Below are 23,885 nucleotides of genomic sequence, written 5' to 3'. Positions count from 1 at the left end.
CCGGGAGCAAGGGGAGCCGGCGAGGGTTGCAGGTAAGCGCCAGGCCCCCCCCGGGGCAATCCGGATTGGGTCCGGAGCGGGGGTCCTGGCAGAGCTGGGACCCAGGGATGGAGGGAGGTGGTGGCATCGGTGTGCGGGGACCTGGTCCTTGGCTGAGGCACAGCCACGTCCTGCCTCGTGTCCCCGTGGTGGGGCCGCGGGGTGGCACCGCAGCCAGGGCCAGGCCGGGCATCCCCCCGCGGGGCAGGCTGTGGTCTTGGGGGGTCTGGTGGGGCTGCCCTGGGGGACATGGATGGGCTCCAGCCTGCGGGGAGCACCCAAAGGCCCCCAGTCACTGCTCACCGGCTTGGGAGAGCTGCCAAGCGGGGCCTTTGGCAGGAGGGCTGTTGGCACAGGTGGGCAGTGCCCGAGGCCGGGGATCCTGGGTGCTCGGGTGTGCGGGGCTCAGCCCGGAGGAGGGAGGGAGCCCCTGCAGAGCAGAAGGGCCGGAGGGCAGGGACAGAGCTGCTTGAAGCCAAAGGTCATTTGCCAAGGGCAGGGGCTTGTAGCACCCTTTGAGCGCAGCTGGGCCAGAGGGAGGAGAGCGCGTGTCCGGGAGCAAGGCCATCTCCTACCTGGAGCAAAGAGCATGGAAACCTGCCACGCGCGAGTCACAACAGCCTTCAAGCCATTATTCGAGACCCGTCTGCCTCCCCTCTGTGCCCTGGGCAAGGCCGGCAGGACTGGGCCGCCTGCGCCCTCCCTGGTCCAGGCGCTGTGCAACGGGAGATCCGGTCCCGCTAGACCGGGTGGCTGTAGCTGTGGCTCCGGCTGTCACGCCAGCCAGTGGGAGGACCTCTTGGTCTTGGTGCCCTATTTCGTGGGTGCTGTGTTAAGCGAGCGTGATCCTCCAGACACGTCCATGGAGGGGTTTATCCTGTAACCTTGGGGAGCTAGCAAAACCCTGGTGCCTAAAGTTTCCTGCCGTGTCCATCCTTGGCATGTCTGGTGGGGTGGGTGATTGAAGACTCTGCACTGTGTGTGTTCGAATGCAGCCAGCATTGGGGTGTGAAGTGGTGCTGAGCACAGAGGTTCAGATGTTGTCCGTGCATCAGTGGGCGCAGCTCCGCTGAAGACCTTGGAGCTCAGTCCCTCCTCTCCTGCAATCCTGAACTTGATCCTGACTGTTTTGGGCATCTGACTGGGGTCAGCAGGTACATGGATGGCCAAGCTGGGCGTAGTTTGATCTCAGCCAGGAGAAGCAGTGCAGGGCATCATTTGCAACCCTGGTCTAGGTTTCTAGCATGGCTCTTGGGTTGCTGGGGGAGGGGTTGAAAAGAGAGAGAGAGAGCCCATGCTGATATGCAAACCAGAATAATTAGAAACACTGAATAACCCAGCAGGGATCATGATAATGATCTAATTTTCCCACTCACTTAGCATGGAGTGTTTGTTAGGCCCGTTGTACAGCTGGGAAAGAAGAGGCACAGGGAGGTGAAGTGAGTTGCCCAGGGTCACGCAGTAGGTATCTAGCAAAGCTGGGAGTGGATCCCAGGCATCCCGAGTCCAGGGAAGTGCTCTACCCACTCCCCCATGCTGCTTGACTGGGATGCCTGCACTTGTCACCCTGGCTCTGAGTGTGCTGAGTGCGTGGTGATTATACGGTGCTTATTGTGCCCGTGTAACCATTCCCATTGCATGGGGAAACTCCGGCAGAGCTCTCGGTGAGGGAGAGGAAACTGAGGCAGGACCCAAGCCCAGTGAGTCAATGGCAGGGCTATGATTAGGACCCACTGGTGCTTGGACCCTGTGTTGGGCCCTGATGCCTGAGAGTACGTGGACTGGGACCTCGCCATTCCCTGAACTCAGGGGTAGCTGCATGGCACCAGCTGCCCTACCACATCTTCACTTGTTGGCTGCCCTTAGCTCTTCTGCCTTGCCCGTGGGCTAGTGGCAGAGCCGTGGGCTCAGCCTGTGCTGCACAAGGGCAAGGATGCTGAGAGACTAGTCCCCTTCCCTGGGGGAGCTGGGTAAGTCCAAGCCCTGGAAGGCTTGGACCAGGCGCTGGGGGCAGCACTCCTAGCAGAGGGGAGCAGCCACTGGCTGCTTCCCATTGCCCTGCTGGCTGACGTGGGTTGGCTGTAGGGGTGGCAGAAGGGCCACTTCCTGGTGATAGACCCCATAGGTCCTGTGCCGTCTGCCCTCCTCCATCCCATCTGCTGGGGCTGCAGTGTCTCCCATCCAGCTCCTCTCCTCACCCACCACTGCTCCTCACTCCTCTGGTGGCAGCCGTGGCCCGTTCCCACCATCCCTTCTGCATTGGCATTGTGGGAAGTGGGGCCAAGACACATTCTTGGCTACCCAGGGCTTCCAGCTGCCTCTTCGGTGCTTGAAAGGAGCTGGGGCAGCGGGTGCCCCAAGCAGCTACCTCAGACCTGGACCACAGCGTGTGGCCCAGGTGTGGTCACTGCTGCCAAAAAATCCAGTGCTGAAGGATCTCTCACCTTCCTGGGAGTGATCCCTGGTGTAGGTACAGGGCAGCTGCCTCTGGCTGCAGCTCCAGAGGCGCAAGTCAGAGACGCGCTGCAGGCTCCTGCCAAATCCCCGCACCAACCTGGCTGGGACCTTGGGCTGGGCAGTCTAAGGCAGTTAGATGTGAGCCATGTCTCTCCCTTGTGTGCTCCAGCTGTCCAGGTAGCCCAAGCAGGCTTGGATTCTGTGATAGGGACAGGCTGTAAAAATGCAGGGGAAGAAGGATCATGGGGCTGGGGTGGCGGTGAGTCCTTCCTGGCAGTACGGGGTCTCTGGTGCATGGCTGTGCTCTTCTGGTTGCATTTGGGGCGGGGGAGTGGGGACCCTCCCTGCAATCGCCTGTCCTGCAGGTTCCTGTTAGGAGCGTGGGGAAGGGCTGTGCATCTCCCACCCCAGCCTCGTGGGTGGGGGAGAAGGGGCCCAGTAGCCAGAGGGTCGTGGCACTGTCGTTGTTCCCTTGCTGTGTGGCAGGAGGTCTGGAGGTGACCCCCATCCCCTTTGGCTGAAATCCCAGAGGGGGTGGGCGTGTGGGTGGGGGAATCTGCATTGCAGCACCAGCTGTCTGCTGCCTGCTCCCTACGCTGCCGTCTTCCCTGATCCCACCCAGGGCTCTGAGAGATCTCCTGAGAGGGGGCCCATGGCCGGCAGCTGGTGAAAGAGGGGTGCCTGAGACCTGCATGTATTTCTCTAGCCGTCAGGTCCAGCTCAGGACCTGCACCGGGCACTTCCTGACCCATCCTGGGGGGCTAGGGACTGATGTCTGTATGCCCCAGGGGACCAGGTCACCTGGCTGCTGAGCTTCAGACCAGCAAGGAGGTTGGGTACCAGGGGCCTCTGTGTCTCCATGACGTGGCCCAAATTGTGGCCAAACCACATGGCAGGTGGGGAGGGGTCACAGGCAGGAGCTGTTTTAAGCCTGCTCTGGAGCCCAGGCTGTGTCCAGAGCCAGCAGGAGCCCGGCTGGGGGGGGGCAGGGGACAGGAAGGGATGTCACCGGAGTTGCTTTGTGCCAGGTTTGCAGCAGTGATGCTTTGCCTTGTGCCAGTGAGCCCTGCCCCTTCCCAGAGTCTGGCAGGTGGATTGGCCCAGCCCCAAAATGCTCCCCCTTCCCCTGCCCAGCTCCCGCTGCTCCAATTATACCCTGGTTTGCAGTTTACTTAGCCGTGGAAATTGCGTTGCCTCCGAGCGGACGTGTGTGGGTCTGTTTTGTCTGTCTCTTTATTCTTGGCACCTGCAAGTTCTGTTGGCTTCGCAGTTTTGTCCCCCGCCACCCTTCCTCCCCCTCGGAAATGCAGCCCGGAGCTGCATTGGGGAGGGCTGGGATCCCTGGTGGATCCGCTGGATCAGCTCCGGGCTGGGCTGCTTGCTGGGAGGGGCCGAGCACCTGCAGCCAGCAAGCATGATGAATGTGCAGCACCTTTGTGATTCAAGCCCGTCCTTGCCTCCAGCTTCTGCATCCCGGCAGCAGCCATGTCCTTGCCTGCCCGTGTGATGTGGGACTTGGCTGCGATGGGAGATCCCTTTAGTGGGGATATTGTCGCCCCAGAGACGGCCCAAGGGCAGACTGTGCCTCCAACTATGCCAGGGTCCCTCTGCTCTCCGCGCTTTGCTTCTGTCTCATCCTGGGTGAGACGACTGGAAAGGCAAGCCTCTGGGGGATCCTACTCCTGCCCCTGCCCACCGTCTCTGGAGGGCCTGATCTTTGCTGGAGCAACTCAGTGCAGCTGTGTTGCTCGTGCCAGCGTTAGATCCTGCTTCAGGCAGGGGGTTGCACTAGATGACCTCTGGGGTTCCTTTCCGCCCCGCTTCTCCAAGATTTCTCTAGGATTAATGCCACCCAGCAAGGAGCTCAGAGCACTTGGGGCAGCCAGATGTGGCAAGGTGCTGTTTGGGCTGGACTCTGAAATGACCTCCTGGGACAATGGGGTGGTGGTGGAGGGTGAAGGACCCCTGGGCACGTGACCTGTGTCTTGTGGCTGGATGCCATCTTCGCTTAGGGTCCCTATAGGCGTCTGCCCATGTGCTCCAGGGAGCCTGGGGCAACTGGGCAGCTTGTGGGCTGGGGCACGGTGAAAGCCTGGCAGAGCCGGTGGCCCCTGTGCCACGTGCTCCATTCAACCTGGTCTCTGGGCTGAGGAGCTCCGGGTGGGGGGGGCTTCCTGCAGCACCTCGGCACTCTCCTCCATCCTCTCGAAGAAAGAGGTGGCTCCTGATTTGATGCCGGTGGTGCTGAGAGAGCAGGATGCGGCTCTGGACGGAGGTGAAACCAAGCATCTCCATCCCTAGTGGGTGGCCCTCCCCCACCCCCAGCTCCCCAAGGCCGGAGGAGGAAGCAGAGGGAGACCTACCATTGAAGGGGTCGGAGCCTTTGTTCTGGGGCTGCGTCATGTCTCGGCAGGGTGCGGGGCCAGACGCTCCCTGGGGAGGGGGCGCCGTGGCCTGTAATTACCCCGGCAGCTGCTCAGCACCGGTCTGAGACAGAGCTCCTCGCAGAACCGAGGCCGCTACGGCCTCACCTCCTCCCCTCGCCCGGAGAAGATGCCCAAGCCTAGCAAGCTGCTTGTCCCATGATTTTTGGCCCCGGTGTCCCGTGGGAGGGCATCGGGCCAGTGCCATCTCTGCCCAGGCTTGATGTTCAGCTCCTGGGTCCCTGAGAAAACATCTGAGCATCGGCCGTATTGATCTATGCCAGGGACGAGAAGGGTCCGTGCACCAGGGCTGGGCACGGGGTTGCCTTTTGCATTGACACCTCTCCTTGTCGTGCACTGGTAACCCCATGGCCTCAATCCGGGGGACCTGCATGGCACCAACCAGTTTGGGCTCCAGTCCCCAACTCCCCAGACCAGGCCTCACTGAAAGACAGGCCTCCATGTGCCGCCTGCCCAGGTCCCAGAGCATGGGCATGAATAACCAGAGCCTCTGGCTTCCCCCAGCTGGCAGTGCCCACTGCCAAGGGTGATGTGGGTGGTTGGCTCTGGTGTAGGGAGGAGCCGGGCTCCTGCCCACTTGCACTTTCACTTCCCCATCTGTTTTCCATAGTAGCTGTTCTGCTGTGGTATCTAAGCACCCAGCACCCTTGGCTGCATTTGAGTCGCTGATTGTGTGTGTCCTGGCCCCCCTGGCATCTTGTGATGCCGCCTCATAGGGGATCACCGTAGCTGACTCTAACGTACTGCTGTTTCATCTGTAAGACGGGCCTTTGGGAGGAGGGCGGGAGTCTCGTGGCTGCTGCGTGGCTTATGTTGCATCTGATGTGCTCCTAAAAATACCCCCCCAAAAATACAAAACCTCTCCGCTGCACCCGGCACCCCACATCCTGATCCACGATCCCCATTTTCAGCTCCTTTTGGGTTGCCTGCGGGCACCCTCTCCTGCGCCTCTCGCACCACAGGGCTGTGACGGGACGGCTAACGCAGCATCATCCATCCCCGCGCCTCCAGGCACGAGTCGGGGCCTCTTGCTTTAGATGAAAAGGCTCGGGAAAGCTCTTGCTTTCATCCGTCCGGTTTTGCTTTGCTGTTAGACGTTCCGGTCTCGTCCGTCCTGTTTCCTGCAAAGGCTTTCCAGGGGGGAAGGGGCTTGTGACACGAGTCCCACGGAAGTGAATCAAACAGGAAAACCTCTTCCTCTTCCAGTTAGACCGGCACACGCAGAGGCGGGCTCTAGCAGCACAAGCTGCCGCCCAGGACTTCCCAACAGCTGGAAAAACTTACTTAGAAAAAATTGGGGGGGCTTTTCTAGGCATTACCAGGAAGTCCCTTCCCAAAAGCTTGAGCTGCTCTTCAAGGACCTAGCAAGAACCGCACTGAAAAACAAAACTCCCCTGCTTCTTGCCGGTAACCACCGGGGCATTTAACCAGGCTCGGATAAGTCTTCTGTGGTTCTCCGAGTGTCGTTCGTCCCCGGCACCAACACGAGCCTTGTCAGGTTTTCCCCACAGTGTTCAAGCCAGCAAGGTGTTGCAGAGAGAGCTCAGCTGTGACCCAAAACCAGCTCCGCTCCCCGTAGCCCAGCCCGCCCAGCTTCTGGCACGGTGACAGCCTGGCTAGATCTCCCATGTCCTCGGGCCATAGGGAACAATAGGCACTTGGGTTGCTTAAAATAAGCTTATTTTGCCCAAAATAGAACTGGAAAAAAAAACCCAGCCCCACTCCAGTATCCCCAGCGGCTCTTCTGGAGAGATGGCTCTGTGCGCGTGGCTCTGTTTACGGCCCAGCTGCTCTTCTCGCCCTTGCAACAAAGGCCTTATAGAGGAACGGGGCTGCACAAGAGACTGAAGACAATGACCAGCAATTACAAGAGCGCAGTGGGCCTGGCAGGCAGCCACGGCGTGGCACCATTGTGCCCTAGCTGCCCACGGAAATTTCCAAGTCAGGAGCCTCGGTGCTTACGGACCGGGGGGCTTTCTGTGCCTGGCGAACTCCTGGTTTCTGCCGGCCTGTGGCTGAGAAGGGAAGGATGAGGGCTCCGGGGAGTCGCTGCCGAGCTGTCCAGTTTTTCGTGAGAGGGGAGTCTGGCTCCAAGCTCGGGGTGGTGGGTGCAGGGCAGGGCCCCGATGGATGCACGCTGCCTGGCGAGGCGGGAGCAGCTGGTGTTCATGGTGCTGGCGGGGACTTCAAGGGTCCTCTAGGCCAGTCCCTTGTGCAGCGGACCTACTTCTGCCCTCTGCTTGGAAACCTCCAGGGAAGGGGATTCCCGGAGATCTCAGCCCAGGCTGCTGCCCCTGCCATGGCTTGCCCTTCCCTGCCCTTCTCCAGTCTTAGCCACCTCCGTCTCTTGGAGGCTGGGAGTTGGCTGAGCTCTCCAGGGTTATATCCTCCACGTAGGCTCTGCTGTCCTTGTCCTTTTTAAGCAATTGCACTCTCAGGCCTGGCAACAGCCGGGCTCCCAGGGTGCCCAGCCCTGGCCAGGATGGACGTCCTCTGCCCGCAGAGGCCAAGGTCAAGTCTCCCAAGCCCTATGCCCTGACAGCCTTCAGGACATCTCCAGTTCCCAGGGTACGGCCAGCAGCCTGGTGCTGCCCTGGGCAAGACTGGTGCAGGTGCCTTGGATATTAGAGGTTGCCCTGAGTTCAGCCCTTCCATCCAGCGTGGCTGAGAGCCACGTCACCATGACCCGGGAGCCCGTCCCAGGTCTTTTTTTTGCTGCAGATATCTGGAGGCATCCTGGTTTTCTCCCATAGCCTGGCTGCTCTAATCTGCAGTGAAATGTCTTGGGGAACATACCGCATGCTGGGCAGGCTTCCCCAAGGAGCAGTGTGGTTCAGGGCAGAGGACTCTAGGCTTGGATGTATACCCTGCCACTGCCCTCCTGGTGACCTTGGTCATGTCACTCCCCTGCTCCTCTTCCCGTTCCAACCCTGTGCCTGGTCTGTGCCAGCTGCAAATTCATTGCGACTTTCCCTTAGGGCTGCACACAGAGCCTGGCACAGTGGGACTGAGCTCCACCTGGGCTCCTGGCTACGGCTGCGATTCCCACGCTGCTTCGTTCAGGGCTGTTTACAGCCATCTGCGCGCCGATCCAGCTACAGCCTAGCCTGGCCTCTGCAGCTCCTCAGAGCCCGGTCTCCGGGAGTTCATATCCAGGCGGCTCTGTCCTCGCTTCCTGTTTGTGGTCTTGCTTCAGCACCATCCGTAATGCGAAGCCCCGTGCGTTTCTGCTTCTGCAGGGGTTTCGTTCGCCCCCCTGCCAGGTGAGAGGCTGGTATTAGCCATCAGTGCCTGCATGGGGTCAAAGTTGGGATGCAGCCAGGCACTCGTGTGCACTTCCCTGACTCTGCCTGGGTGCAACGTGCCCCACAAAAGGCCCAGTCTGTGCTGAGGGCACCACGGCAGCTCTGGGAGCCTTCTCACAGGTTGGCAGATATGTGGCACTGAAGCCTTCCTCCCGAGCGGGCGTGCAGTGTAGACGGGGCACAGAGGAGCCTCTGCTGTGAGCCGCCCAGCACTTGTACAGAGACCCGTATGTCCCAGGGCCTATATCTGCATGAGGATGGCTGTAATATCTCTGCTGATCCAAGGGGGAAACTGAGGCAAAGCCCACAGAAAGAGCTGGGACGAGCCTGGGTTGGATTGAGCCCGTGTCTCTTCTGTGCTCATGTAGAGATGCACTGCCCACACCCGCCTCCTTGCCCCATGTAAAGTCTCCTTTAAATGGGATTGACCCCACCACTCCCTGCCCTCCTTCCCCATCTGAAGCAGCATTGAGGATGTAGGCAGTCTGCTCCGACGTGGCCACTAGCAGTATGTCCTTGGCCAAAGCCATAGCCTGCATCGCCAGGGCCTAGGAAGCTGGCGGGGTGGGAGAGCAATGAGTGAAGGATACAGAGGTCTTGGATGGGGTGTGGGACAGAGTCTCCTAAATCCCCCCTGAGACGGCGGCTGTGTTTGGCTCTGCCTTGCCGTGACCTTTGTAGGCAGCCCCGAGGGAGGAGGCTGTCTCGGCAGAGCGGGCTTGCCCTGGTGTCGAGCATCGTGGCAGCAGTGGCTCGGTGGGTGGGATGGGGGCATAGGCAGGTGTCTGAAGTACAGTCCCCAGAAGTCCAGCCTTAGCTCCCCACTGGACTTCCTATGCGAGCCTGGAGAAGTCTCTGCAGTCTCCTGCCTCAGTTTCCCCACCTGCAAAATGCTCCCAGGAGTGCAGTGGGGAAAGCCGAGATCCTGCACTTGGTGCTGAGGCAGGCTGGCTCCCAGGATGCTCAGCATGAAGGGCAAAAGGCCTCGGGAGAGGCTGTGTGGACCAGAGGGATGGGGAGAGATGTGGGGTGCTCCTAGGGGAGAGATGTGCAGGCAGGAGGGGCCCCGGTGAACACATGGGCGAGCATGAGCTTCCGCCCTCGCTGGCAGCGGGAACAGGCGTACTCTGCCGCTGCTATTGCTTCCTCCCCCTTGGAAACCGTCTTGACGTGAAGCATTAGTGCTAATTAGCTCTTCAGAGCCACGCTCTCCTCCTGACACACGTGCACATGTCTTTTCCCTTGGGGCACAGGCTCACGGCACCGGGAGGCGTCTTTGAAAGCCCTGCCAGGTGCAGAGGCAGCCGGGGCCGGCAGCAGGCCTGGCGTTGGGCCCCAGGTGTCTATGGGCCAGGCCCAAGACGCATCCAAAGGAGCATGTCTCGACTTGGCTCGAGGCACGCGGCGCGTCCTCCCAGGAAACGGGCTGGATCGTGTCAAGCGTGCGGGAGTTGTTTAGTGGCCTAATTAAAGGCAAAACGTTCAGGCCGCTGCTGCCGCCGTTCATCGCGGGAGATGCGTATCGATTTCCTTCTGGAGCAGGAAATCCCTCGTTGGCTTCGCTGCATCCGTCAAAACATTCGGCTTCTTCAGCAACAGAGCGGGGATGAATTGCAGGGCAGCTTTCCAGCCCCAGGGCACCAGGACAAGGAGACTGGGGTGGGAGGGGGAAGGACAAGAGGATGGAGGGGGTCTCTGCATAGAGGAATGGGTAGGGACTAGCATCTCTCTTGTGCCGGGGTGGATCAGGAGCACCTGGCTGACACGAAAGGCATTGTGCCCTCCACAGGGAAGCCATGTGAGGGCGTCACTTAGCCCTGCAAAGGGCCTGGCTGTCCCTCAGTGCCTCAAAATGCCCACTGTGTTGTAGCCAAATTTCTAAGAGGTGATTGCAGCGGTGGTGCCCCAACTCCCTTCTGTCCAGACACACAGGCACCCTCTCAGCTGAGGCCATGGCTGCTTTCGATCAGGGTCCATGGTGGAGGGGATTGGAGCCGGGGTTGTGCCCTTGTGCAAGGAACTGCCCGCGTTGGGAAACAAGTGCAGCCATGCACGCTGAGCTTCTCCCACCCCATGGGAGATGCCCCCCACGTGGGTTCAGCCTGCAGGGAAGATGCTCCCCTCGGTGCTCCCGCAGGGCCGATCCCCCTTGAGATGCCAGTCGCACATCTTTTCCCCCTTTCCTCGAGATGCATCCTGCAGCTGCCCCCAGGGCTCCAGCTCCCTGAGGTCATCCCGACTCGGTGGGAAGGCTTCACCTTGGACCCTGATTGATGGCTCAGATCCCAGCAGACCGTCCATGACCTTGACCTGTGCCTCGCCAGGCACCGGATGGGCCCAGGGTAGGGGAGGGTGGCAGTGAAGCTGGCAGTGGCTGGACCTAATGGCTTGATTTGTGCGCAGTGAAAGCTCGGTGGAGGGTGGCATGGGGCTGGGTGCGTTGGTTGGCAGCTCTCGTGACCTGAAGCTTCTTTGCTAGCGGGGCAGGAAGCCGGAGCTGCCTGTGGCTTGGACGGAGACCCCAGGGGTTTCTTAGCCATGGTGATGCCCTTGGCCAGTCCTTATCTGCCCGTCCTGCAGTAGCTGGATTTCCCCTGGCGTCCAACTGGATTTCGTGATGGGGGGGGGTGTTTAGCCCGTATGGAGAGAGGCTTAAATAAACAAGGACCCTGTCTGCTTGTCGGGGCCAACTCGGCCTGCTTCTCTAGCACCACTTCTTAGAGGAGCTCTGGTGCCTTCCAAGCACTGGCTCATCCCTCCGCAGCCCTGTGCTTCCCGGATGGAGGAACTGAGGCTACATGGCAGAGACCCACTATGGCCTCTCTTGTCTGAGCATCTCTCAAGCGCTAGTAAATTCACGTGCCCCTTGGTTGCAGTGGGGTGGAGATAGCACCTCCCCCCATTTTACAGGTGGAAATGGAGAGGCAAGAGGCTCGAAGCCACTTCCCCGTGCTGCAGCTGAGCCCGTTGTCCCCACGGCTGGTCTTCCCCTCGACGTTGGCCACCACGGGCTCATGGCTCCGCAGATACGGCCACTTGTGGGGCCACCGCAGCCCTGGGCGCTCCTGAACGGTCACTGTCGGAGAGGAGCTTCTGTTCCCTGCATCTCATTAAAGCTCCCCAGGCCCCTGCAAGGGATTAGCCTGTTTCCAGGCCAGCTCAAGGGAAGTGGGTCCTAATTAGCCCCTGCCACACTGTTGGCTCTGAAGGTTTTAAGCCTTCCCCCACCCTCCCAGCTCCCCAGAACAAGCCAGTGCTGACGCTAATCCTGCCTCGAGCCAAACAGCCTCTTGTCGCAGGCCTCCTACTTGGCGACTCGCTGCATGACAGATCCGGGTCAGGCACGGATGAGCTGCTCCCCTCCTCTCCCCGCCCGGCTGCCGCAGTGCATGCAAGTCCCCTGAGCAGCCAGCGCCCAGCGGGACTCGAGCCACCTCTCTGCTGCTCATGGGTGGCAGGTCCTGCCACCCAAGCCCAGCCCATAGCAAGTCGGGTCTCTCCGGTCTCCGCCGGATGGGATCCCGCAGGCAGGAGGGGACGGGGTGAGGGCTGCTTTACAGTATTCCCCCATTCCCAGCTCCAAGGGACTGGGGTGCTTTTCCCTGCATGTTAATCCCGAGCTGGTGCTGCTTATACAGGCCCATGGTGGTGCCCCAAGGACCTTGCAAGAGAAACCGCACACCACCCTATGTGGGAGTGGGACAGCGGGGCCCTGGGCTGCGACATGGAGGCCTGGATTTCATAATCATTTCTGGGAGAGAAATGGTGGGGAATGATTCCTGCCTCCCTTCCCTGCCTTTTTCCCTTTAGACTAGTGTCTCTTACTGGGGTGCTGCATCCCCCTGGGGTGCCTAGAGATCCTTTCAGGGGTGCTGCAGGGTGCCACGCAGCGCCAGTCCGGATAGGGGTGCAAACACGGTTCGCCAGATGACTCCAGAGATTGCGAATAGGAATTAAAACCATCCTGCCGTTGCAACAGAAAAACCGCGCTCCTATTTTTCTGTAGTCAAAAACGCTGCAGCCAGAGACGTCCTTTGAACAGCAAGCCACAGCCTTGGAGCAGCAGCTGCAGAAACCAAGGGAGACCCCAGTGCTGCACACCCACTCCCACCGGGCCGTGGGTCCATCCCTCCTGCAGGATCATTCTTCCCATCCGCTTCTTACAGCCTCGCCTTCAGGGCTCTGCTCTCAGGTTGGGACTTCCTAATGTCCTTGGTGCTTTTTGGTTTGACCCCGTGCTTGTGAGACACTGCGGGAGAGACCCCCCCCCGCATGGGGGGGGATGTCCTGGCTCTCCGCTGAACTGTCCTTCCCTGTGCCATCCTAGGTGCCCAGCCTCCTTCCACTCTTATCCTTCACATTGCATCTGAGCAAAGAAAATCCTCCCGGCTGCTTCGGTCCTGTCCCCAGGTGCCTCGCTCAAAGCCTCCCTTTTAGAGCCATCCCCTTGCTATCTGATGGGAACACCGTTCCCACGCCAGAGCGTCTCTCCTTGCTCCATCCTGTGCCACGAGTGCTGTCCAATCGGCCCTTTCTCTCTTGCTTCCACCACCAGACACCGCTTTGGTTCCCACCCCCCTCTGTTCACAAGGACTTGTGTGTCCGCAGCAAGTGGCTTCCCCCCAGAGCAGCTCTCGGCGAGGATCTCGAACAACGTCTAGTACATAAGTACTTTCCCTGAGCCATGCGCGTGCCTTTCTGGGATCATCCGGGATTGCAGGGACTTTTTCAGCAAAGCAGCTTCTGAACTGGCTGGAGTATGCAGCACTTCCTTGTGCTGCTCGTGGCTGAGATGGGAGGTGACAAGAGCAGGAGAAACAGGCCGGGCACCTGCTCTCTTTCTAGATGTGCAGGTTACCCATGCAAATCCATGCATATTGGCCCCCCTGAAAGCAGGACTGGCTGGTGGGGGATCACTGACATCTGCGGGAATAATTCATGTGCAAATAGTACTGACTTCTCTGGGACACGCAGGCCTGCGATCTTGGAGCAGACCCGTTTTTTTTCCCCCCCCTCAATGCCTTTTAATATTTAAATAGCAAATATCCAGCGTGCAAATCTCTCCAGCCGGGTGTGTTCCTAGCACCCACACACTCCAGCCCCGAAGGCAGCTTGCAAACAGCCTGTGCTTTCCAGTTCATATGGCCTCTCTTCTCTGCTCTCGGCACTGACGTGGCTGTTGCAGACATTGTTTCTCACCGCAGCAATCATCCTCTGCAGCGAGAGGCACAATGAATGCCTGGCAGGTGTTCCCCCGCATTGCCGTTTGGGAAAATGTTCCCCGGGCTGACAGCTGAAACCCTGTGACAGCTCCACATGCCGCAGCGAACTGCAGCTCGTGCCCTCTGCAAAAGGCAGGGTGGTATTCACTGCAGCATCGGGTTGGCACGTTGGGTAAGGGCACAACGTGAGCTTTGGGGCTGCTGGCCTGATCGTCTCTCCCGTCCATCCAGATTTGGCTGCTTGGACCATCTGTCTGCATTTAACTCGGATCAGTGGCATCTTTTTAGTTCTGCCCCACAGTTTGATCCTAGGTCCCTTTGGCCTCGCGGGAGTAGCTTTATCTGGCTGCACGCCCCTTCTGATGCCGGCTGCAGCTGTGGGCACTGGGCTTGGAGAGCCTGGTGCTGAGCCAGTGAATGTTTTGGTCCTCCAAGTTTTCCTTCCAGGTGGCTAGGTTAATGAGCCTCGCCTGCTTTGGGCATGATGGGGGTTGGGGTGCCAGGCACCTGCCCCCTGCCTCCATCCTGAAACAACGTGCTGCATCTCAGCAGGGCTCTAGTCCGATTCCCACTTTGGGGAGCTTCTCCTCAACCCATCGATGCTCTTCCAGCCGCGCACCCTGCCCCAGGCCCTTGCCCGAAGATAATTTACAGCAAACTCCCCAAGCTTTGGGGCTTTGACTGCTGCATGGGGCTGGGAGGGAACCCCACTCCCCACCTGTCCTGCTACACATGTCGGGGGGGGTTAAGTCTCTCTGAGGCACTGGATGTTGGCTACAGCTGAGCCTAGGGATGGTGACTGGGTCGTGCCAATGCCTCTGCTGGGACTTAAACCCAAAGGGTCCTGGCTAGAGGGTCTTGCCCCTCCACTTGAGGCTAGACCAGTGCCACATTTTGGGGTCAGGAAGGAAGTTCCCCCCCATGCTTGGATGCGGGGGGCAGCATCTGCCTTCCTCTGTAGCAGGGGCGCAGCCTTTGTCTAGGATCTCTTGAGGGTACATTAACAACCTCTTACAGCTGCAGGATGTTGGCTGCCGTGGTCTCCCTGTTTTACCAGTGGCAGGCTCGGGTGCTGTGCCAGGGTTGACAGCAGTTTTACGAAGAGTTTAGATGATGATGGATTTGTCTGCGACAGTTTGCATGGGGATGATCCTGCCTTGGGCAGAGGTTGGACTAGATGTGACCTCTGGAGGTCCCTTCCAGCCCGACCTCTCTGCGATTTAAATTAATTAATTTTTTTTTCCCTAAGTCTTCAGCCCCTGGGCAGGCGCGGGTGTTTCTGTTTCTCCCCCTCAACATGTGGCTCTTACAGCATTGGCACCGGCTCAAGTGCGTCACCACTTTTAAGTGGCATTGATCTGACTCTCCGTGCAGGCCCCAGGCAATCGGCGGCCCTAACTGCGCTGTAGGATGCAGCTCTGTAGGACCGGACTCCACAAGAAGCAGCCAAAAAGCACCTGCCTGGCAAGCTTATTCTCTATAAAAGCCTTGCTGGAGTTGAAAAGCAGTCATGTAAAATCCTGCCCCTCGTAGCTAGCAACCATCCCACGTGGGTGCCCGGTCTGTCCCCTTACACCACTGACCCCAGCTTCCCACGGTGGCCTGGAGCCAGCTCCTTGACTAAGAGGCTTTCAGTGGCTGCGCGGAGGCTCGTCCCCGCACGACAAAGACCGCATTGTGCGATGGGGAACAACACCGGAGAGCCGCTGGGGCGGGGGGGACCTCCCCCGTCTCGCGCGTGGGGAACAAAGGGCCTGTTTGTGCCTGGTCTCTGGGGGCTGCGCCCACTGCCCGTGCTGGGCTGTAGCTAGGAAAACCTCCGGGCTGGATCAGCCTGCGGGCACGTGCCCAGCAACTGCGCTGTGGGTGTCTGCTTCCTTGCGGTGCCCGAGGAGCATGGGCTTCCTCAGCCGTGGCCGCAGGGAGACCAGTGCACGACTGGTGAGGAACTGGGAACATGCAAGACCCTCCATTGCATCCCGAGTGCAGAGGATGCCTCCTCTATTCCACCCCCTGCAGCTGCTCTGGGCACAGCCCGGGCCTGGGCGGGAGAATTGCCCATCTGAAGCAAAGCCGGCGGGTTTTGTGCCTTCCAGCGCTTCGGTGGTCTGGAAAAGGAAGCGTCTTTCGCTGAGATCCCAGCACCGAGTTCCCCTTGCCCAACTCTTAACCTCAGCTGCATTGGAGAAGCTGGAGCAGCTCCCCAGCCGCACCGTGCAGGGTGCTGCACGCACCCAAAGGAGTGGGCCCCAAGAGAGCTGTGGTGCACATGGCTATGAGACACGGGACCCAAGTCATGAAAATGGAGGAAATCCCACAGCTCCCTTTCATCGGTCTGGACTTCTGCAGTCTGGCTTTTCCCAGGAAGGTGCAGCCCATGATTGCCGGCTGTGCCTATGCCTGTCTGCTCGGAAGAAGTAATTACGAGGCATCAACTGCTCAGCCAAAAGGTGAATCGTCTCGGGCTACTTCCTCTTGCCTGTTACAACCTGCAGTGACGTGGCTGGGAGCTGCTCCTAGTTCTGCCACTGATCAACTGAGAGTCCTTAGCCAAGTCACTTCGCCTGTGCCCGTCCCTGCTTCCTGCCTTGTCTTTTATCTAAAACAGCTCTTCAGAGCCAAGGGAGCCTCCCTCAGTGCGTCTGGGTGGGCTTGCCGGGAGCCTGTAGGTGTTACAGCCCCGGACGAGAACCGCTGCCTCCACGTGCACATTTGCTCCCGCCTCCTGGCCCCTGCAGCAGTGCCCCCAGGTCTGCGGAGAGCTGGTGGCAGGCAGGCCCAGGCGTCCTGCCTCTCGGGACTCTCCTCTGATTGCAAGACATCAGGGATTTTTCTGCTGGAGACTTATCCCTTCTCCCGCTGGATAACCCGTTTGCTTCAATGGCACGTTGCGGTGTGATACGACGGCCGCTCCTTCCCCCAGAGCTGGCCGCACTGTCATGGTGAATTCCTTCGCTATAACCTATGAGTCGTAATGACACGGTGGGCCTGTGCCGACGCTGGAAATCCGTGGAAGTCAGGAATTGTGTTCCCCTGACGTGTGAGGCTTGTGCCTTCCTCTGTAGCCGCGAGCATGGACAGCTCCCTAGCATCTGCTGAGCACGTGTTAACCAGGTACTTGCCTGGCATTGCAATGGCAGGCCTTGGCTGTGTCCCCTCGACCCTGCTCTTATTGACAGCCTATTTGTAGGGCGTCTTGGGGGTCCCAGGCCTTGTACCCATGCATGAGAGGTTGAAGTGGGATTTGGAGGCTTCCTTGCACAAAATGATTGCCTCCAAGCACAGAGGGTTGGACTCTAGGCTAGGAAGCCCCTTCCCCCTGTTCCTAGTTGGATGCTGTCAGACAGAAGATGGGTCTGAAACAGTAATTTTATTACAAGAAGGTGGAGGGGGTGTTATCTGACTGGTTCCCAGGTCCTGGGAGAAAATAACCTCATTCCTGTTAGCCTTGTGTATGTAATAATATATCCTGCCTTGCATGGGGTTGGATTAGATGACCTCCCGAGTTGGATGAGATGACCTTGGAAGCTGCAGCCCGGCTTCCCTATGCTTTTATAATGTGCATATGTATATATGAAAGACTATTTTTATATATGCATATACATGTGTATGTGTGTACACACACAAACACGCACACACATTTTATCTCCCTCTCTCTTTCCCCTCGAATGGTTGTAAATTAATTGCATTCGAGCCAATGCGGCGAATACAAGGAGTGACCTGCAGCACGACTCGTGCCCGACTTCCCTCTTGAGTGGGGAGAATGGATGGCTAAAACAAAATTTAGTCACTGGATTTCAAATCAGGCAGACTTCACAGAAGGGGAGACGTGCTTTTGCAGAGGGCCTAGAAATGGTCAGCTCAGCTCTTCGGGGTGCGGGGGGAGTTTTTGTTAGCTCTCCATTGCAGGACATTAGCAGGCTCTTCTGCACACAGTAGCACCTGCCTTTATTGACAGCCTCTGCAGTTCTTCTCAATCTTTGGCTCTGCTTTGGTTGAAACAGGGGCTTCCCATGAGGAACGAGCTTTAGCTACAGCAAGGACAAGTATCCACACAGGGTGGGCAGCATCCCTAATTCAGCCTGGCCATGTTGGTGACAAGCCCCAGCTCCCTGGGCGCACATGCAGCCTTCTGAAAGGCACCAAGCACTTTGCCGTCTGTAATCCTTCCCTTGCCCCAGGAAGGGGGCATTTGCCTCATTCCTCAGAGGGGGAAACTGAGGCACAAGAGAAGCCAACCAGGCTTTGACCAGTCTTGACAGAGGTTCATTGAAGCCGTAACTTCTCCTGCCCGTGGCCCAGGGCTGGAGGTTTTGGTGGGCTGGGTGTGCAACAGGGCTTTCTCCTAGCACCTGTGACCTTGCCAAGCAGCTCACTTGGCCAAGGCACTTCCCCAACACAGCCCGTCCTAGCAAAGCCACGGCATCCGAGGTAGATGGGGTGGAGGGGCTACCAAAACCGGGTGCACTCGCATCCTGCCTGCTCTCGGGGTCAGGCCCAAAGAATAAAAGGGAGACCTTCCTTAGGCCTTGCCTTTGCTGTCAAAACAAAAAAGCAAGAGACCGAACGGGCAGTAGGCATCTCGCTGTGAAATGGTGGCATGCTATGGGTAGCTCATACGGCAGGGTAGCCAGGCAAGGTTCGGCATGTGATAAGCAAGAGACCGAACGGGCAGTAGGCATCTCACTGTGAAATGGTGGCATGCTATGGGTAGCTCGTACGGCAGGGTAGCCAGGCAAGGTTCGGCACGTGAGCTCCAGCTCCAGCTGAATGCTGGAGCCCTCGTGGAGAAAATCGACTTGTACTTCTGTTGCCCTGGGGGGTTTTGTGGATCACTACATACCTGGCATCTTGCAGCTGGAAGTGAAAGCATGATCACAGGTGTGTGTGAATGAGAACTGACAACCAGCTTTATTGTGGAGCAGTAGGCGACCTCTGCAGAGCCTTGGTCCATCTCTCACTAACTAGAACTAGCTCAGGGGTGCTCAACCCCCAGCCTGCAGGTCAGATCTGGCCCGCGGGGCTCTCCACAGGTACATGGGGAGCCCCACAAGCCATAACCCTGAGCACTAGATCTGGCACGCAAGGCAATGTGAGGGCTCGATTGCAGCATGTGGGGTGGCGCAAGGTCCCAGGGTCTTGGCACTGGGACTTAATTGGGGCAGCGCAGCACCTAGGGCCTGATGCACATGGGTGGGGGTAGTGCAGGGTCCGATCCAGCCTGTGGACCGTCCCGTGCCATTCATCTGCCTCACGGACCTGAAACATTGAGCAGCACTAAATTTAACTGTGGGGCCGTCTCCTAATGACCATCTTCTTCGGTCTCCTTTTGTTAGAGAACATCTTTAAATTGCAGCTTCTCTCGCTACAGGAGGCACAACGGCGTGCCTGAATAAGACCACTTGGGGAAGGAGCACGATATGCGTGTCTTCCAGCCTTGCAGTAAAGCTCATTGTGGCGGCAGCATCCTGCTTCTCCCTTGGCTTGGATACCAAGCCTCTTGACCTGGCTCCCCGGAGATGGTGCCAGGTGCTGTGTCTGCCTGTAAAGCAAAAGGTTGCAAGTCAAGTGGCTGGACCGGAGGGCAGGACTGTTACTGCTCTGAGAGAGAGCGCGATTGCTGTCCTGGGGGAGGACTTTGGAGGTGAAATGAGGGGAATGGCTAGACTCAAATGGGTTTTACAAGCCCCTGGAAGCAGGGGGCAGCCAGAGGCAATCTGGGAACAATACACAGCAACATCTGTCCAAACCCTGGCTGCCTCCTCTAGAGATCCCGGAGAGTCCTTTAGAGGCTTCATGCTTGCAAGAAGAGCAGGACCCCTGCAAACTCGTACATCCTGAGCTGCATTTGGGATGCCGGCAGGTCAAAAAACTTCTGTGCAAGCTGAGTGGCGGCACTTGGAGCCCAAGGGTCTGCTTTGGGGTACAGCTGTGCTTTCCACCTCTTGTCGGCTGCCCGGGGGGGGTACCTGGGCAGGTGTCTTGGCTCTGCTGTGGCTAGTACCTGTGCGCTGGAGGCAGAGGCACGTTTCCATGCACCCGAGCACCCTCCGCGCTCCCAATGCACGCCTGGGCCCTGCGAGCTGTGCCGTCTGATGCTTAGTGTCTCTAATGGCCAAATCCTGCTTTCGAACACTGGCTGCTTCTTAGCAGGCACCACATGGGCAGGACCGTGGCCTATTGCCGGCTCCGTGACTCTCGTATTTAGGCTCTTGGATAATTCTCCTTCCAATGAGCCAAGCGACGGAGCGGCCGAGTGCCTTGGGAAGTGGGGAGCACGATCTCGGTGGTGGCTCTTTGTGCAGAACAGCTCTGAAGCAATATGGGGACTGAGCCCTCCTCTCCTGCTCCTATCCTCGAACCGAAAAGGGCCCAAAACCTTGTTTCTCAGCTCTCCCAACTGTACAGTTGGTCTCGTAAAATAAATGGACTCCAAACCCCTTACTTTTTTTTTTTCTCATTTTAATGAGATTTTTCTTAATAATTAAACTGTTTGTTCAATCATTTTATTAAGTTCAACTAATTTAATTTAATGTAATTAAATCAGAGAGAGCTCTTGCAGCCTTGCTAAAATGTTTTTGTGGTCCCACTCCCCTGCCATTTTTGGTCTAGACTTCTCTTCCTGGACTACTTTGCTTTGACTCGATGCCCTTCCAAATATACCACCCTCTACAACACACCCTTTTGTCCTCTGCAGCCTGCAATACTCAGATGCCTGGAGTATTTTTAGGTCTCCATTTAGGAGAGGTGGCTGCTACACACTCCCCAGTTGAATGCATTTGCCTTTCCCAGGCAAAACGGCCGTGTCCTTGTGCTCATCTGCTTTGGAAGCGAGCGTGCCGCGGGTCTCTTGGGACTGCGTTGCGGTTGAGGCAAAAGAGCAAACGGGTTCACGAGAAGCCTTCGAGACGAGCCTGTGAACTTGAACAGCCTCTGGCCCATCCCTCTCCCCGAAGGACGGACGAGGGGAAATAAAGGAAATCTATCAAAATATCGATCGCCTCCCATCTCGCGGTGCACTTGGCCTGCCTTGGGCTCGGCTGCGTGCGCTGGCAGGTAATTGGGTTGGCTTTAGATTCAATTAGATCTGCCATTACTGCTTGGCATTCAGGCTGGAGAAGCAAGAAAAAGCTGGAGGCTCTGCTTTACAACCTGGCTGCTTTGGGCGTCCGGCCCAGGCTGGGTCACATCCATCCTTTTTGAGGCCAATTGTTACAGGGGCGGCTCGCCCTGGGCTGATAGCTTGCAGATTCATTCAGCCCCTCGTTGCAGGTCCTTGCTCCCCAGCTTCGGCATTAAGGCTTCAAAATGCCCCAATTGAAAGTCCCTAGAGGCCAGACCCCGCTCCCGCCTTGCGGTTCAGTCCCACTGAGCTTGTCCAGAAGGCAGGGCAGAGCCGCCCCTTATAGACAGGCTGAATTCAGAGATGCTTGTGAAAGCTCCTGCCTCTCTGAATTAGTCTATAAGGTGCTACACAGCCTTGCCTGCTGGACTTCAGACTGACCCGGCTACCTGCCTCTTGTCTCTGGTCCTCAACCTTTTTGGACTCGAGCCCCCCACCCCTTCCCCTAATTCGTGTGAATTGAGTAGCACCCAGTTGCAAAACGAATGTACGTATTACAGCAGCGAAGGGAACTGGAGTAAAATTGTTGGCTTTGGCACCAGGCATCCTTGGCATTTAGCTGATCCTACGTGGCTTCCCCTGTCCCGACAGGGTCTGATTTGGATTCCTGCTTCCTTTGCTGCATCAGCCCTGTGACTTCCCTTTTGCATTTCTTCCTGTCATTTAACGAAGCACGGCTGTTTTTCCGTCCATTCGGTTTTGGGAGAAGCAGGTCTCGCCCCAGCTCGGGGGTGCTGGCCTGCGGGGAACCGCGTGAACACACACTACTTGGAAATTAGGGAGTGGTTTGGTCATGGGCTTGAATGACTGTAATCAGCATCTCTCCAACACCCTCGCTTCCTGTGTTGTGTTGTGTTGTGGGTCTCCGGGCTGCCGGCTGGGGATGTCACTTTGCAGGGGCGGCGCTTAGCTCTCCCGTGGAGAGTCGTGACCTTGCTCACACTAGTTAGTGTCCAGCGTGCCCACTTTCCGGTGTGAAATCATAGCTTCTCCATGGGAAGAGCCACGGAGAAAGCAAACCCAGGACGCTGCCAGCTCCGATCAGCTGTGGGAGTGACAAGCCTAGGGGCAGAGAGGGACCCTTGAGTCCCAGGTCTCGGCCCTCGACCAGGCAAGGATGAACACCCTTCCTGGACCCTTGGTCACGAGGAGTCGGTGCTAGCGCCGAGAACACCCCCCCGCTACACCCGAGTCCCAGGTCCGCAATCGGTCTGGCGTGCGTCTAGCTGCCTGTTCATTGCCTGCCCATCTTGCCTCAGTTTCCCTTTGTTGCACCAGGCTGGTTTTTGCCATTACCAGCTATCGATGTCCAAGCTCCTTGCCATCCCAAGGCAGCAAAAAGCCAATCGCGTTGTCCAGTGACGCTATCCGAACAGGCCGGGTGTAATCTGGACTCCTAGTACCTGATCTCCTCCTGCCTAGCCGCATCCCCTATGCCCAGTGCCCTCCAGCTGCTCTTTGCTTCCCCATGCTTTGAACTCCTTGCTGCTTGCCTGCTAAGCAGTAAGGATCAGATGGGCAAAGGTTTCTTGGGGTAGTAGCAGATGCTGAGGGATGCTCTGAAGCCAGAGGTGAAAAGCCAAGTGGCTGCATATGCATCCTGGACAGGGTTTTCATTGCTGGGAGGCAGCGCAATGGCTCTCGTGGGTGATATTTGTAGGTGAGGCAAGAGGAATGGCTCGACTGGGGTGTTTTTAGGAGACACTGGAAATGCGGCACTCGGTCCCGAGGCTACAGCTCTGCTCGGAGCTCTGATGCCATCTCAAAGATGCAGTAAAATCCATGGGGGGAGCCTGGGCTGCGTGGAGCAGGAGGACACAAACCCCCCAGACTCGAGTGGAGCTGGGAGGTAACGCTGTAGTTTCTCTCCCGCTGCACTGCGCAGAGATGCTGCCAGCTCCTGTTCTCTGCTTTGCTGCTGGCCCCGATCCCAGGGTCCCCACAGGGCTCTGGAGAGCTCCGCAAAGCAAGTGCAGTCGTCCGGGGACGTGCTTCTGGCAACCAAGTAATGCCTCCGATTGCGGCACGGGAGGGGCGGCTTCACCAGCCTTCGCATCCATCACTTTTAAATGAATGCAGCTCGCCGGGCATTTCATTGCAGGCTCTGCAGAGACAATTAATGCCTAAAATGCATCGTTCCTCACCGCCGTTCCAAGGCCAGGCTCCCGGGAGCTGTATTCAGCTCCCTGCGCAGAGCGAGAGGCTTGGAGCATTGCGGAGATTAGAAACGACGGCACCGCCTCTGCTGCAGGGAGACGTGGCTGAGGACTTTGGGGAGCATCTTTCTTCCACCAAAGACAGCCAGGCATGTTTGTCAAAGGGAGCAGCTCGTACACGCATGCTACCCATGCATGTGCTACACGTGTGCAACACGCTGCATGCAACACTTGCTACATGGCACACATCACATGCTACACACATGCAGCATGGCGCACATCACACGTGCTGCATACACATGTACCGTGCAACACAGTACACACCATATGCAGGACATGCTCCACACACACACGGAGGCTGGGCATTTTGTTGGGGTTAGGGGGGGGTTCTTGTATTTGAGGCCCTCGTTACATACAGGAGCTGTTTTTGCAAGTGGCACCTACCTACCAAGGCTGGTGGCCACGTTTGCTGCTGACTTTCACCCCTCTCCCCTGCCCCCCTCCCTGCAAAGGGACCATGCGTGGCAAGAGGAAGCCCGTGAACCGGCTCCGCCAGCCTCCGGTTGTTAGATTCCAGGTTCCCGAGATGTCCTGCCGGTTGCTTTGTAATTTGCAGGGATAAACAGGACAGCGGGGCTGAGTGGGCTCGTAATGAGAGGGTGCCAAGCTGCTTGGGCACCGTTTGCTGACTTTCCAGTGACCTTTTGTGTTCCTCTTCCCAGCAGGTTTGTCTCCAGCTTTTTGCAAGCATCCACCTGCAGGATGAAGAGGAGCCTGGTTTCCTGGATGCTCATTGCCGTGAGTACCTGCTCTCTGCCAGGGTGGCTCACCCTGGCCACCGGCAGCCCCTGATGCTGAGCCACAGAGTGGCATGAAGAAGGCAGAGGGCAAAGCCGTGGCATCGAGAGGAATGGGCAAGGGGGATTGCAGCAGGGGCTGGCAGGTGCAGGGAGCTCCCGGGTGGGCTGTGAGGATGCTCAGGGGCAGGACGGAGAGCCGGGGGTCCTGGCCAGAAGCACCTCCTTTGGCTTTGCCGGAGGATCTCTTCGAGATGTCAAATGTGGCCTGGCTATGAATGATGCCTGTTGCCTTATTAACAAAGATCGCCTTTTTCCAAAGCGCTGGCTTGTTGCTTGGCG

The 23,885-nt window shown here is 58.1% G+C and overlaps 1 protein-coding gene across 2 annotated transcripts in view; it reads left to right on the top strand.

The window, feature by feature from the left end:
- The first annotated feature begins 15 nt into the window (after nt 1-15).
- RELT (RELT, TNF receptor) overlaps nt 16-23,885 on the top strand; it is a 50,787-nt gene continuing 26,917 nt past the window's right edge. The window contains exons 1-2 of one of the 2 annotated variants that reach the window (XM_006028065.2): nt 16-32; nt 23,472-23,544. In XM_006028065.2, the coding sequence (XP_006028127.1) occupies nt 23,509-23,544 (36 nt within the window). In that variant the 5' untranslated portion in view covers nt 16-32; nt 23,472-23,508. Of the gene's footprint in view, nt 33-23,468; nt 23,545-23,885 lie in introns of those variants that run through there. The other variant, XM_025209369.1, reaches the window with a different exon arrangement.

This window comes from Alligator sinensis, unplaced genomic scaffold (genome assembly GCF_000455745.1).
Source record: "Alligator sinensis unplaced genomic scaffold, ASM45574v1 scaffold594_1, whole genome shotgun sequence".
NCBI lineage: Eukaryota > Metazoa > Chordata > Crocodylia > Alligatoridae > Alligator > Alligator sinensis.
The sequence above is the reverse complement of the archived record's forward strand: the minus strand, read 5'-3'. Positions and strand labels throughout refer to the sequence as shown.